At 38.4% G+C, this 16,253-nt stretch overlaps 1 protein-coding gene and 1 long non-coding RNA gene across 3 annotated transcripts in view; one reads left to right on the top strand and one right to left on the bottom strand.

The window, feature by feature from the left end:
* Positions 1-4,704: 4,704 nt before the first annotated feature.
* On the top strand, positions 4,705-16,251 carry LOC311276439. The gene is made up of 5 exons (XR_014625065.1): positions 4,705-5,236; positions 5,928-6,027; positions 6,138-6,338; positions 11,115-11,291; positions 15,691-16,251. It is a non-coding gene; the product is annotated as an uncharacterized lncRNA (long non-coding RNA).
* arnt (aryl hydrocarbon receptor nuclear translocator) overlaps positions 14,004-16,253 on the bottom strand; it is a 30,877-nt gene continuing 28,627 nt past the window's right edge. For both annotated transcript variants that reach the window (XM_084386089.1, XM_084386088.1), the window contains exon 20: positions 14,004-15,889. In XM_084386089.1, coding sequence (XP_084242215.1) covers positions 15,803-15,889 — 87 coding nt within the window. In that variant the 3' untranslated portion in view covers positions 14,004-15,802. The remainder of the gene's footprint in view (positions 15,890-16,253) is intronic.

Here is a 16,253-nt window from a genome sequence, read left to right on the forward strand (position 1 = left end):
AAGTTTTTGAAAATATATAACCTCTGTATTAAACATTAACATGAGGCAGAAAATGTAAAAATGTTTGTTTGTTTTCTTTTAATAAAATGTATTGCTATGCATTTAAAATTAGTTTAATATTCTATATCCATTAAAATTGAAGCTTAATAACATTTAGATTTTAAAATAATTTGAATCAAACACTGGTGAGACAACCACTTATGTCGATGGTGTTACCAATATTTGAAGTACAATTTTGGTTTGTTCTAAAATGGGCAGGGACATGCAACTTTAGGTAATAATCAATAAATACATAAATTACTTTAAGGACTCAGTTTCATTGATCATTTAGATTTCATTTAAAAAATATATAATAAAAAAAGGCCCCTATTTTTGCCAAAGAAATTTTTTTTTTTTTTTTTAAATGTGTACAAAAAAGGCAGGAAAAATGGTCTGTGCTACCTTTATAGTCTTTATTCTAAAATATTAAAACCAATTTACAGTCTAAAAAAAAACATTACATTTAAGATTAAATGGCTCTGAAGGAAAGAAATTTCAGATACGTTTTGAAGTAACACCACAGACGTAATGTAACACAGACGTAATACTGCCTAAAAGGTTTAACAATTACGTGACGCATCGCTGCCACATACATATTTTTTCCACTCAATTATGTCATTAAAACGACATATTTTCTCGTAATAACGAGATCTTATGTCGTTAAAACGACTTTTTTCTCGTAATAACGAGACCTTATGTCGTAATAACGAGATGTTATGTTGTTTTAACGACATCTTTTTCTCGTAATAACGAGATGCTATGTCGTTACAACGACATATTTTCTTGGCCTTATAAGGACATGTGTAGTCATGTACAAAATATGCCTTTATCCACATATAATTGATAGCCAATCATCTTTATCATACTGTAGTAAACCTTTCTGTTTCTTTAAAGAGGTTTAACCAAATTTTATGGAGCACAGAGGGTACATCACACGCCGGACTTTATGGAAAAATCACTTTATTGACAAGTTAATTTAGAAAAATATACCCATTATGTAAAGCAGCATTTAAAGAAGTTTAACAAACTTTTATTTAGTACGCTCCCACTAGGACAAACGGCGATATACAAGTGAAACTCCAAAACGTCACTACACTGCGCTCCAGTGGTTATCCTCAGCCCCGCACGGCACAATAGAAATCGTGATCAAACAGCAATCAGTTTATCAAGTGGGAAAATCAGCACGTCCCCAGTCCAGCGTACCCAAAGTATAATATCCATATAACTTCTAAAACTCAAAACTACAACATGCAGAAAGGTGCAGAAAGGTTCAGATGGGCAGAATCAAAGCCAAACAAAAAGATAAATCCCCAGCATTCATCACACTATCCCCTCCCCTCGGGTTGACAAGACCTGTCCTCAAGTCACATCAAATTATAATCCTTGGACCAAGCTGGTGGTCTCCGAGAATGAGCTGGCTGCATCCTTTGTGGACATGGCTCTGGAAGGGAGCCTCCAACTTCCATCCTCTGGTCCCCACTCTCCTCCTGCATCTCACCTAGACCGGTGTCACAGGAGCAGGATTTAAATTTCCACTGGAAAGACCACCTTCCACAGAAGACTTTAATAGTGGATTTCTTTATATGCTAGATGCAGCAGCCTTCTCTCTTGTCTGGACAGCCTCAGGTCCTGGAGCAGCAGGTTGATGATACCTCCATACAAAATCATGTTCTTCTGCACGGCTTTGGACCTCCGGGTGTCGTTCAGCAGTCCGGTCCACAGGAGTAATTTGGTCATCCTGCCCCATAGATTCTGAAACAGAACAAGCAACATAAGGTTTTATTTGATTGAAATGCACAACACTCTCAGAACCCCCCTCTGATAGCTGTACTCTATACAGCACATGATCCGACACCCTTTCTAAGATTTTAAATGGCCCCTTAAATCATCTCTGCAACTTAGGGCACACGAGCGTTTACGAGCTTTGTTTTGAATCCAAACTAATTCAGGGCGAGCAATCTCAGCAAACCCTTTAATAAATCTTCTATAATAGGAAAACCCTTATAATAAAGAAAAAGCTTAATGTGGCTTAATAGGCTATACTTCAGTGATAAAGATCAAATGGTGTACACACCTTATTGATAAACCATAAAACCATACTATCCTACAGAAAAGCAGATGAGCCCAGAATATGAACGCAATGCATTTAATTACACATTAAGCGTTTTCCTCCCATAGAAACCCTTTATTATAAAGAAAATAAAGGTGGCTCTTAACGTGTCTTTCTATGGGAGGATGGTGCACAGCAAATCCTTTAAATGGTATTCAATACAAAACAAAAATGAAAAATATAAGTAGCCAATAAAATAAACAAATTGTGGCATTAATTAGCCCACAAACAATATTTATTTTAAAGCTTAAACAAATTTATTTAAGAAAACCACAAGCGTTGGGCGTTTATCTGTGTTTCAGCCGCCCTTTTCAAACTGGTGCAATAAAATGCAACAGAATTTGATTTGTTAAACATGAAGAGGACTTAACAGTTAAGTTAAGTTAAGTTAACTCGCTCTAACGTTAACCTAGATAAATGTTCGCTATTATTAAGTGTTTGTGCGGAGTGTGGAGCACGCACTACATGACATTTATCAAATTGATGCTGTTTGCTACAGAATAGAATAAGCATATTTTAAGCCGATACATCAACACCTCTCATCACTGGGGTGGGGGAACGGATTTCGACAGCTGAACTATTTGCCGTCGGATTCTGTTCCCCCTATGTTTCTTACACAGTAAGGTTCTAAGACTTATCAAATTACAGCAAATTATTAGTCTCATTAGCCTAGTGGTCAGTACCCTCTGCACTGGCATTCACTGTTTTTCAGCTTATTACGACCCGAGATCAAGTCCCAGTTCGTCAAACTTTCTTGATACTATACTGTCCTATCATAATAAAAGGCAAAAATAGATATTCTTTAAACTGATGCAAGTTAAGCTCCATCCACACACAAAAATAAAATCAGCATTTTTTAAGCCATTACATCAACACCTCTCATCATGGGAGTGGGGGAACGGATTTCGACAGCTGTTTTTTTTTGCCGTCGGATTCTGTTCCCCCCATATTTCTGACACACTAAGGTTATAATATTTATCAAATTGATGCTGTTTAACACAAAACATTCAAAACAGCTCAAGGGCTGGGCCTATCACCATTTTTTTGTTTTAGATTTCAGTGTTCTTGAAGGTATTCCCAAATGTCATGGTTGATCTGAACAGACCTTTTGTTGACCGGTAGTGGCACTGGGACGAAACAAATCACCTGATCATCACTGTACCAATTTATGACATCTCTGGGGCTTGGCCAAAAAAACGTGTTTATGCTGTTCCTGTGCATACATTTGATTTTGATGTTGTGGTTCTCCACTTCCTGAATGATACCAGGGTGGCTGTTCATCGTAATTAAGAACACACCACTGTCCAATGTGTTTACTCTCTATGACCTCTGGACGAAGTGAACAATCAAATGACAATTGTTCAGTTGTTGCAAGATTTAAAAAAAAAAATTCATGCAAAGAGATGCCTCTTGGAGTGCACAACATGGGTAATCATACACACCCTTTTCAGCCTGGCAGAAACAGCTTACCGGTATGTCTCTGTATTTTAGACAGCTGGGTTCAGCACTCACCACTTGATGAATTTTCATCGTTCCCTTTATGTTTGCACTTCTTCCATCTTCATACCACTTCGTACCACTGATCCAGAATGTTTCAAATGGTAAAAGAGGGATTCTGCATCGGGCAAATCTTGTCCATGCCTAACTAAATTGTATGCAATTCTTTTAAGTGTAATAATGATACTGCATTAAATTCTTAAAGGGATTTTTTTTTTTTATTGAAATAATAAATCAACTCCATGGCTGATTCCAAGTGATCAAGGGCCAATTATGGTGATTATGGACCAGGTCAGGACCATAAGTCAGGACCATAGAGGTCAGGACCAATGGAAGGGGCGTCGTCCATCTTTTTTTACAGTCTATGGTCAGGACGTCCCACTGCCATACAATATTTTTCCGAAGTAAGGTCCCATGGTGGTCTACCGGAAGGGGAGGGACTTAGGCTCTAGAGAGACCACCATGGGACCTTACTTCGGAAAATATTGTATGGTAGTCAATGGCGCGAGACAACAAATTATGTTGATCTCGTTTGAATTGTGCCCTGAATTACACATATGATGTTTATCAATTTAAAAGACACATTTTAAAGTCAAGAAAGTCGCAGTTTGATGTAAAACTGTTGAGGTATAAGACTGTGAAAATACGTAATTACAAAGACTACAAACCCAAAAGGCGCACATGTGACGTCATACCTTTTCTCTCAATGAATACTGAAGCTAACGTCTGTCATTTTTTCTATAGTCTTACCTTATAATCGTAACGTTACCAGAGCCCGTCTACATTCTCTGACGTTACGCCGTCATGCCTGAGTGTTTTGTACCAGACTGCACACTTGTGACGTACATATAGTGCGAGACGAGAGATGTAGTTCATTGAGCGATTTTCACATAAAACTAAATGTTACTCTTCTGTTTTATGACAAACTGCGACTTTCTTGACTTTCATAATTATCTTTTAAATTGACAAACATCATATGTGTAATTCAGGGCACAGATCAGACGGAATAAAAAGATAAGTTGTCTCTCGCCAAGACACAAGACTACCATATTTTTTCCGAAGTAAGGTCCCATGAGCCGGAAGCGGAGGGGAGGGACTTAGGCTCTCTATGAAGTTAGCGAGTGAAGGGCATGACACTTTGTACTGGAACGCAGCCTAGTTTTGTACTAAACAAATCATCCATGCAAGTCAACCGACATTTTGTTTGTTTTCGTAATCTTTAATCAAAATCTGAAAATGCACTTCCCCTCTGGTGCTCTGGTGACGTCAGTCAGTTTTACGGGCGAGCGCGCGAAAAACGAAGCATGACGTCAAGCGGAGATGATGTCGAGGAGATGCGTTTTTGGTTGTGGCTCTCCCGAAACACTTTTCCCAATCCCTAAAACCCCCTGGTTGCGGTCCCGATGGCTAGAGTTTTTGCATTTCGAGGAAGGAGCGATATCAGAGAGGTCGCGGCTGTGTTCAAAGCACTTCACGCGCGAATGCTTCAGAAACTGGACACAACACGAAATGGGTTTTGTGAGATATCTGTCATTAACAGACACGGCTGTCCCGTCAGTCTACACAGTTGGTTCCCCACAAAGTTCGACGGTAAGTGAAACTACCCAACAACCCCGCTCCTCAGACGTTGAACATCGTCTTACAGGGCTGCCAACAGAACTTCATGTCAATAAACTATGATTTTTTTTGGAGGGTGTGTTTAAAAAATACAGTACAACTTACATTTCTCAATCATATCTCAAATCGCTCAATTATTGTTTCATCCGCGGAATGAAGCAAAAAAGAAAAAAGCAACAATATTCACGTTATATTTACCTCAGAAAAGCCATTACATTACCATAAACTCGATAGTTATCGAGAACAATGTAAAGACGAGTATTTTGTTAATTATATGCATTATATTACATATATTTTACATTTAAAATGTTACTATTACAATGTTGTTATAAAAAAGGGGCCTACAATTGAATACACACACGCACATATAAACCAATTATTAATGACCTTTAATAATAATGTTCCAACAGGGTTCCCTGTATAGTTTCCAAAATTAGTTGAGAGATTTATTTCCTTGAAAAAAATTTATATGTATATATCCAAATAAATCGATAATTGAATCAAGTTTGAAATCGAATCGTAAGCTCTGTTTCTAAAACCGGTAAACCCCACCACTTAGGAATAACTCTCACTCACAAGTTGAACTCAAAAGTTGGCAGACCTGCACATCATCTATTGTGGCATTGTACCCATATCATACTGTAATACCATTCCTGTTATACAGCTCCTAACCAGAGATGTGGCCTGTCAATGTGACGCTCCATCTTTGAAGAAGAGTGCCTCGATCCAAACAGTAACACAAAAGCTGAAAAGACGGAGTAAAGGTAAAGTTACATGCTTCTAGCTATGTTTATCTTCATTGCATTAGCTGGGAATCGTATTCTTGTGCTGTTTCATGGGTTTGATTGTCAAATGTGTGTGTTGAAAATTCCAGCGGTTCAAGTGAAGCCTTTAGGCCGCTCTATTGGCATCGCTTGTTACGCCGATAATGTCGGCACAAGTGTCGAACCTCCACGTCTCACGTCAACACCAATTAAAAGGCCACGCATGGAAGACAGTGACAGCTCAACATGAACCTCAAAAACAATCGTCAGATGACACCTATGAGCCTGATATCACTCAAGAGGACAGAAAAGTAAGTCTGTATTTGGTAGAGATTAGTTTTACTTGGATGTAAACACTCAAAAACTTCAGACATGTTGAAAAATGTCAGGGCATCTTTGGCTCTGTTTACACCTGGTGCTAAGATGCGTTTTTGGTCGATCGGATCACAAGTAGACGAGGGAGACACATTCCCGTTCACACCTGGTGTTTAACTTTTAATCCGTCTCTTTTGTCCACTTCCGATCACTTCTGTCCTGATTTCTCCGAGGGGAGGGTCTATGGGCGGGTAAACGTATGTGTTTTTCAGATCTTTTGATCTAAAGGACAAAATAAGCTCACGCAATTTGCATATGAACACGCCCGAAGACGATGGAAAAACATACGGAGAGCATCAGCTTTAGTTTCTGCTCTGATCAGCCAAACACTGTGAGTGTGTGTTAGAAATCAGGAATGGTGAGAGTGTATTGTGCTTGGTACGTTTTTCCTCTTCAAACCAAACTTGGGTCTCCAGCTGATAAAGTTTAAATTAGGGATGCACCGATACCACTTTTTTCAGAACGAGTGATACCGATACTTTTATTTTTACTTGCCGATACAGATTATCGATACTTGTATTTTCATTTCATTTTTAATCTTTTTAAATATTAGGCATTGAAACCAAAAGAATATGAATCAAATTAGTTGACTTAGCAAATAGACAGTTCCTTCGGTTATTTTCATGTGCCTGTTATAATGTATTGTAGGAGCTACTGTTACTTTCACTGGTCATAATATTGCTCTATCATATTTTATCTTTAATTTAATAGCACAGTGAATATTTAGAGCTGCTCCAGCAGGGCTCCGGCAACCGGCATGTTTTGTAAGATTCCCTTATCTGTATATTTTATTAGATTGTCCTGGACTTAATACAAGCAGAATGCTCTTTTATGAAGTTACCTCACTTAAAGGTACAATATGCAATAATTTTTTGCCGCTAGAGGGCGCTACATTCCAAACAACAACAACGGCGTAGCTTGATGACGATGTGAAGGAGCGTGGAATGATGGGAACTGTCATTTTAAACTCCACCGTGGATGTAAATCAGTCAGACGGGAATCGAAAAATCATGTTCATGGATGAGGTTAAGTTTTATTTTTATAATGACATGCTTTTTGTGGCGAGGGGGGCGTGGTTCAGCGCGGTCTGTAATGGGAGAGAGAAGAGACGAGCGTCCCGCAAGTAGGTCAAGTGCAAGTGACGAACACCTGTGTCTTATTGCTGTGATCGGCGGAGAGACCGCTTATAAGCCGCGCGCTGGAACGAGAGACTGGAGAGAAAATTGGACGCAGAGAAAGAAAAGCGGTGGATCCGAGCTCTCATTTTTGAACTGTTTTGTGACGTCGCGGTTGCCACGGTGAATGCGCGTTGTGCACGACTTTTGTTTGTTTTGCTTTATTTTAATAAAGTACGAGTCCCAGTCTCGCCGACCCCTGTCTTCTTCCTTCCTGACTCTTAAACCTCATCACACTTTTATTTCATTAAAATGAATTAACCGCAAGAAAAGTAAGGTTTAATACTAAATTGGTTATCATAGATGTTACTGTATGTCGAATTCATTGTTGTGATAACGCGGCGCAGTTTTACGTGTTCTAAACAATTTTTGTAAAAGTACATTCGAACATACCCACATCATTTGCCAAAATACTGATTAATCTTTATGTATAACACATGCTATATTTATTTACATGGCCATAAACACCAGACGTGATAAACAATGTCAATAAACTAAACACAAACCTAAAGCAATAATACTTTCCTTACATAAACATAACTATTACCGAATGCTACATTTGGAAAATATAAAATTAAGCATGCTTTGTCAACAGAACCAGCTGCAATCGGTAAAGAATAATTGTGTTCCATAACGACTGCACGAAACAAGCTAACGTTTGTTGCTTGATAGACGCTACAACTACAACTTCCGCATTTGTCCAGGACTCCACGCAGTACGAGCGGAAACCGAGGGTAACGCGGATGTGACGCAAGTCACCCCTGCTCTAACGCCCCGTTTCCTTGGTTAAAATCACAATTTTCTCACGATTTAAAAATAGTTGGAAACATTTGGGATATTGTAAGTAATCAACTTAACAAAATATATAACACTGGCCTTGGGATTATGGGATATTTTAATGCAAAATTCTTACATATTGTACCTTTAAGGACTTATTTAGTAAGATTATGCCTGAAGGTTTTCGATTTTTTTATCATATGTTAATTTTAAAAATCTTGTATAATAAATCTTGCTGTTTTTGTTTGTTTGTTTTTTTTATTGTAGTTATATGATATTTGTATTTTGCCATGAAAATAGCCTTGAATGCTGACATGGCACTAAATAAAATAATCTGAATCTAATACAAAACCGACCAAGCGTTAATATACGGGCTCATGTGACGTATCTCTCATTCGGCACGAATCCAAATGTTTCCATGGCTGCAATGTAACATTTAAATGCTAACCTATAATTATTTATTTTGTAAACAAAGCTTTGTGCTTCACTTGTGTCATAATATTCACGTAAAACATCATTCACGTACAAAAAAAATTGGTTTTGGCGGACCGCCACCGGTGCTACTCAGCCACAAGTTCACCGGCACAGCCCTAAATGATACCCAGCCCAGTTATCCTAGTGTTTTAATTCATTATCGTCCCTAGTTTAAATCCCGTCCCTAGTTTAAAAGGAACAAAATGGATGAAGGAGTTTGAATCTCACTCAGCACGACCGAAACTATTTAATAAAGAGGGCAGTAGAAGTGAAATGTGGAATTATTTTGCTTATAAAACTGATGAAGAACCATCAAACCTGGCCAAGCATCCGTCACTTGCCCATCCTGACTTGTAAAAGCCATTACGAGATGGACGGGTGAGTGCTTCCTTCAAACGGTCCAATTTAGACATTTATTTTCTTAACACTGATCAACACGCATACATAAGATCATATCGTTTAAATAACACAAGGCTACAGTGTTTGACACACTAGAACCAATGATGTTTAGATCTCATAGTATTTGCAGGATATATACAGAAAGTTATCAAAAACTTTACAGTCTTCACTGCATAAATTATAATTTAAATATAGATGAACCCTTCTTAAAGCTACAAATGTTATTCAGTCAAGAGCAGCGAGTGCTTTTCCGTCTTTTGTTCGTGGTTATCCTTAATGACACATTACAGCAGCGGGTTTAATTAGGTCACTTTAAGACCTGACGCACATCCTATTTCACAAATCTTTACGTACATTTAAGACTTCATTTCATTTATTTGCTTGAATAAGAGCGTGATCATATATTAATGCTAGCCAAAGGATGACGGGAAAAAACGGATACTGCGTTGATTGCGTTAAATGTTTTTAAAGCGTTAAACTGAAATTAATCGCGTGTGTAAACGCATTCATTTTTACATAAATGCATACACATATATGTGCTTTATATCGGCCACCCTGCTCTCTAAGATATCGGCCATCAAAAATCCAATATCGTCGACCAAACAGTGTTGAGCTACAGTGGTGGTCAAAATTGATGGCACCCCTGATAAATATGATAAAAAATGGCTGTAAAAAATAAATCTGCATTGTTTATCCTTTTGATCTTTCCTTCAAAAAATTCGCAAAAATCTAACCTTTCCATAAAATGTGTCCAAACACTTGCTCACCTAATAAAGAACATAATATATTAAAGCATCTTTAGTGTTTCCCTGGTAATCGACTGGCGACGCAATGGCACTGGTTAAAGAAGCAGATTTCTCGGGATTTAAACATTGGTGGAAACATTTGGGATAAAGTACGTACACAAATCAACAAAATGTATAACAAATCCAAAAATGTTACATATTGTCCTTTTAAATATGTGTAAACAATTAACTATATCCGGTGTGTGTATGTATATGTGTATATATGAAGAGTTCAGATGCAAAAGCCTCTGAAATTTTAATTTTTGATCATTTTTTATCAAGCTCGTATATTTAAGTTCAATAATTTCACTTTAATGACAATTAATAGGTAATTTTCATTGCTATTTAAGTGAAATAAGTGAACATAAACATACAAGCTTGATAAAAATGATCATTCTAGAAGGAAATTTCAGATGGCACTTAGTCATGGCGTTTGCATCTGAAGTCTTCATATATATATATAAATGATTTTTTTCTAATTGATCATATTTGTATATGTGCATCATAATATATTGTAGTTTGATTTTGATTAAAGAAAAGGAAAAGACTGTATTCATCATAATACCTCTCCTTAAAAATACTGAATAACACCTTTTCTTTTAATAAAACATTTTTATTATTGTGCTGCCAGTCAACATGCAAAAATAAAAGCATGTACTATAAGCACATTAACTAATTAAAACACTTATTCAAACTCTATTCAAAGTATTTCACATTTAGTTATGTGAGGAAAGCTCACGGTTTCATTATTGCCATGTGATCACCTGGAAAAGTGTAACAAGATCCACACCGTGTGGTTTTGAGTTTCACGGCACAACAGTTCACACAGTTAAGACTCACTGAACCACAAATAAAATAATATTCAGTGAGCCACTGCCATGTTTCCCCTGTCAGCCAACCACATCAGTTTTATTTATTTAGTTGCGCCCGATGATTGGCAGAATGCATCTCCGATCCCTTTTCCAGGCTGAGCTCCAAGAGAAATCCAAGAGGGTTAGATTGTGTGTGTATAGCTTTGCTACAATCCAATTGTCCTCCATCACAAGTTTAATGCATCCATTGATTGAACCTTCATCCCTCCTCTTCCATCTCTTCCTGATAGGTTGACGCAGAGATGGAGCTGTACGGATCCAGAACCATCTGAGCGCAACGCACCATCGTAACCAGCAGAAACACACACAGCAGGACCAAGAAGAAGAGAGCGAAGCCCAAATCCACATCAACGTCCAGCTGAGACATCGGAGGAGGAAGGTCCATGATTGAGGAATCCACTCTATTAGTAAGTCAGAGTGAAAAGCACAAACTCACAAGACATGAGGCTGATGTGGTCATGCCTTTGAAATGCTGTCCACATAAATTCCCTCTTGTTCCTGTCCAAAGCAACCCTAGTCGGTCGTGTTGTGCTTCTGTTGGTGTCGAACAGTTGCTAGTCAGTTCTGTATCAGATGCGTCTCACATTCCCGCACACAACAGTCTTTTCTTCATCCATTTGGGGGACTTTTCATAACAACACGTTGGAAAGTAAATCAAGCTGCTGAATTGCATTCGATCTCGAAATGTTATACGCGACCAATGCAACACGAACACGTTTAAAAGAAATACCTTGATGGGTGGTGATGGCTGATCGTGTCGGTGGCTCACCCCGCAGCCGTTGGTCAGGGATACGTGTTCTCTTATCTCCGGTATTAGCATGTCTTCCTTTGGTCTGAGAGACATACACACCAACACTTGGCACCTGTGTCCTCGATGAATAGTTAAACAGGAGTTTGGTAACGATCAGGCCTTATATGGCATTAAAACGTCAGAAACGCTAGATTCCGCTCCACGTGTTTCCGGCAACAGGTGATGATGAAGAACTGGACACTGACCGATTTCAGACCGCAGGAAATGACACACTGCGTCAGGACAATGATTGATGGAGATCAAATGGATGTCGCTGGCAACTGAAAGCTTTAAATCTACAAGGATTGATCCATGAACTATATTTACCTGCATATAGTGTAGGTCATGGATCAATCCTTTATATTATAAAGGTATTTTTTTCTTCACAGTGATGCCATAGAAGAACAGTTTTGGGTTCCCTAAAGAACCTTTCAGTGATCAGTTCTTAAAAGGGTTACACTTTATTTCGATGGTCCACATTCTTCTAATTTTACTTTCGTGCCAACTCGCAGGCAGCATTTGCTTGAATGTTGGGTTCATTATTATTCTTAATGTAGGGTTCGTACAGGTGCTTGAAATCCTTGAAAATGCTTGAATTTTGATGTTGTGTTTTCAAAGTTTGAAAAGTGCTTAAATTTTGGATAAAATGCTTGAAAATGTAACTGTATTTCTTTCACAACAAATACGTTTATTAAATGGAGAAATAAAATGTAGCCCTTGTAGATATGTAGATAGAGCGGTTTGCGCTACGCTTGCCAGAGCAAAAGTAGGCGGAGTTTTAATTTTGATTTCCGCGTTTTTTGGATGCCCCGTTTTTATTGGCCGCGCGGGTAATCGTCACAGCGCAGCGGCAAAAGTTGAACTATTTTTAACTTTGACCGCGGCATGCATGCAAGCTCGCCAATGGTCGACGCAGCAACAAAACGTCCTCACGCGGCGCAAGCCATTGAAATAAACGCGTGTCATAGCACAGCGGTGATAATATAATGTTAGTATTGCATATGTCCGTTATGGCACGTTCATTTGTGGAATATGTGAACATAGCCAGAGTTACAGCACAGTAACTGTAACGTTAACTACCTGCAAATTAAAACCTGCAAACGTTAGCCCAGTGCATAACAACAATCATTATTGTTGAACAGAAATCATGTCAGATGGAGTGTCATACAAGTAGCCTACTGTAAGGTCAGTGTTTCCCACAGATTATATTGAATATTAATAAAAAATTATTATTATTGTAAAGTGTTACTGATTTGTTATACACCGATTCAGTGTTGGACAGATCAGTTGTTTTAACCATTCATTTAATGGAATCGGTTCAAAGGAGTCATTAGTTCGCAAATCGGACGTGTCATTAGCGGACTTATAGCGTTGTGTGATTATCCCGGCAGTTAGGACATCGCACAAGAGTTGTCAAAACAGAAAACAGGTTTTATTTTGTTTATTGAAAGTGTTTTTTTTTTTTGTTTTTTTTTAAGCACAATTCACACCCAGTGCCGGTAATTCAGGAAAAAAATATCCGAATGCTCCACGTGAAATTTCGGTCTTCCGATCTTTTACCATCGTGTCAATTCTCAATTGATTTTGATTAATATGCGCGAGGGAGCGAGAGAGAGCAAGACAGTTTGAAGACGGTGAGGGTGTGCGCGCGACCGGGCCTCTCTCTCTCTCTGCTCGTTCTCTCAGTAATATGCGCCCTATCGCAAGCGCAGCAGTCATCTACATCAGACATAATTTTTTATTATTATTACGAAACGCATTATGTGGCGGCCGGTGTTGTTTCTGTGGCGCACCGCCACGAATGAGTCTATGTGTGGGAGACACTGAAGGTTGAGGATGGCCTTATGCAATATTTACACTGCTCTATTCCAGTATATAAATGTATATGTCTTGGCAATGAAATATTTTTATTTTATTTCAATTAATATAGGCTTTTTATCAGGCAGGTGCCTGTGCACTGTCAGAGTCTTCTGGGTTAAAATGGAGTTACAGGGTGTCTCAGATTTTGTTCAAACCTTGTCTATATCAAGAATTATATACCACATTATCTGGGAAGCAATATTTGGACATTAATATAATGAAAGTATTATTCATAGGCATTATCTACTTAGACAGTGATACATTTTGAAAAATAAAACTTGTGATTTGCTTAAATATCTGATCCTTCTGCTATTACGAAACACAATTTTGGCTGTTTATAGCATTATCTCTTTTAATGTGATAAAAACACGAAATAATACGTCCTGTGCTTGTTCGTTTTTATAACGTCTATGACTTGTCAAAAAAGTGACCAATGAGTTAAAATGAAAGCACCAACAAATGATTTTTTGATAATAGCATTTTAATACAAAAACCCAAACAGTTCTCTTTAATATTTCATATACATACATTATATATTTGTTTTTATATATGTTGTACAGAACTTTGTGAAAATCTGGATGAAAAAAAAGATGGGAGATGGGGGGGGGGGGGGGGATCTGTTTTCTGATTTTGATGCACAAAACTACTGAAAAAGACACCCACATTCAAGAGCAAACATGTCATTAAAAAGATCAAAAGAAAATAAACAATTCAATAATCAAACCTGCCAAAAGAAGTTCTGGAATATTTCTACAAAACCAATTCGGAATAGCGACTTCCAAATGGATCCCAACAGCAAAACATGGACAGTCCAGATTAAGCATGATAGGTTTCTTCTTTTCCGTATTAAAACACAACATTATGATAACAATACTTAGGATAGCAATAAAGATGGCTTGGGACGAGACAGATTATTGCTTGATTTCTATCTTTTTCCATTGCATTTTACAAAAACAGGCCTGAGTGAAAGCTCTTCGGCACAGGCCAAACACGCGGTCGGACAGAAGTGCGTCTGTCCACTTTAAAGCTGCAGAACATCTGAGGAGTCTTACTGCATCAGCGTCTGTTATACTGCACCAACATGACTTTAAATGCTCCATCTGAATTGAGGTAGCAAACAGGATGCAGAATAGCGAGCTACATTTAGAGAAGTAACATTTAAAATGCAATACAATTTCAAGTAGTTGTACATATTTCATTCTGCAGGATGTATTGCCTATAAACATCATACACAAAAAGTATTTCCAGAAACATTAGTTGATATTAAAAAAAATCAATGTTTATAGAGATTTGGATTTAAAGGGATAGGATTTACTCACCCTCATGTTGTTCCAAACCTGTATTTGTTGAAGATATTTTGAAGAGTGTTTTCATAACCAAACAGTTTCTGGTCTCAAATGACTTGCATATGCATGTCAGGTGGGGTCCATCAACTTGTCTGGTTACCGACGTTCTTCAAACTATCTTCAGCAGAAGACAGACGCTCATAAAGGTGAGTAAATGCCAGCCTTTAATGTGCAAAATTCCAATTCAGTAAAAATTTATTTAATCTTCCTGTCTTTCCGATTCAACATCCTGTCAGGCCAATTCAATTCAAATTCCAAGTCATCAACTGAAAGGGAGCCCGTTCTTCAACAAAAGCAGCTCTTAAAAAACAAGAAAAAAAAAAAAAGAAGAAAAAAATGCCTCGGCTTCTGCTTTCCAGACAACGACGAACCCGACCAACACATCTGATCTGGACGCATTTCTGAACGACTTACTGACACATTTTATCATCGGGATCAAAATGTCACATGGCATTAGAAAAGAGGCAGTGCAATCAGTACACAATCACAGTCAGAGACAGACAGACGAGACTGCCTTTGTGTGCACGTGTGTGTGTGTGTGTGTGTGTGTGTGTGTGTGTGTGTGTGTTTATAGGGCAAACTAACCCTCCTCATCGCCAGCAAAAAATCTTAAGTATGTGCGTGTACGGCAGAGACAGTGTTGGGACCGCTTGTGCTAGAAGTGTGCAAGTGTGCGTGGTTTCAAAGTGAACACATTTCAACAACGCCTGTCTGTCTGTCTGTGTGCTACGCCGTCTCTGTCTCCCTCCTGTATCCTCACATTATGGCTTATAACTTCCGTTCTCACAACACATCCGTCTCTTTCTCTAGATCCCCCTGTGCCTCCATTCTGTCCGACCCTGCTGTCCATTTGGTTAAAAGAGTAAGAAATGGCACATAAGAGAGCAACAGTGAGTGAAGGAACTGACGGAGAAAAGAGGGATCACTCGGGGAAAGGAGGAAACATGGGCATCTCTCCGAAGTCGTCGTTCCCGAAGCTGCCGGTCTGATCCAATATGGAGAGAACATCCTGAAGAAGAGAAAGAGGGAGGGATGTTAAAGGAATGAACCGTGCAGAATGACCATCCCGTCATCGTTTACTCGTGGTCCAAACATGTAGGGGTTTATTTTGTCAGTGACGTTTAGCAGAATGTTCATGCTGCTCTTACACATACAATGAAAGTGCCACAATGCAGGTCTTTTAATTATGAACACTATATGACCTTCCATTTTATAAACCTGATTTTAAAACCTCCCTGGCTAAGTCATGTGACCCTTGCTTCAGTGTTTTTTTCTGTTTCTGACATCAAACCTGTTTGAATATGTCCAAGTGTGAATGCGATTTGAGAGCTGTGGCGAACAGGTAAAGCGTACAGTAAATGATTCAACTTGGG

Source organism: Rutilus rutilus (genome assembly GCF_951802725.1).
Source record: "Rutilus rutilus genome assembly, chromosome: 17".
In the NCBI taxonomy this organism is placed as follows: domain Eukaryota; kingdom Metazoa; phylum Chordata; class Actinopteri; order Cypriniformes; family Leuciscidae; genus Rutilus; species Rutilus rutilus.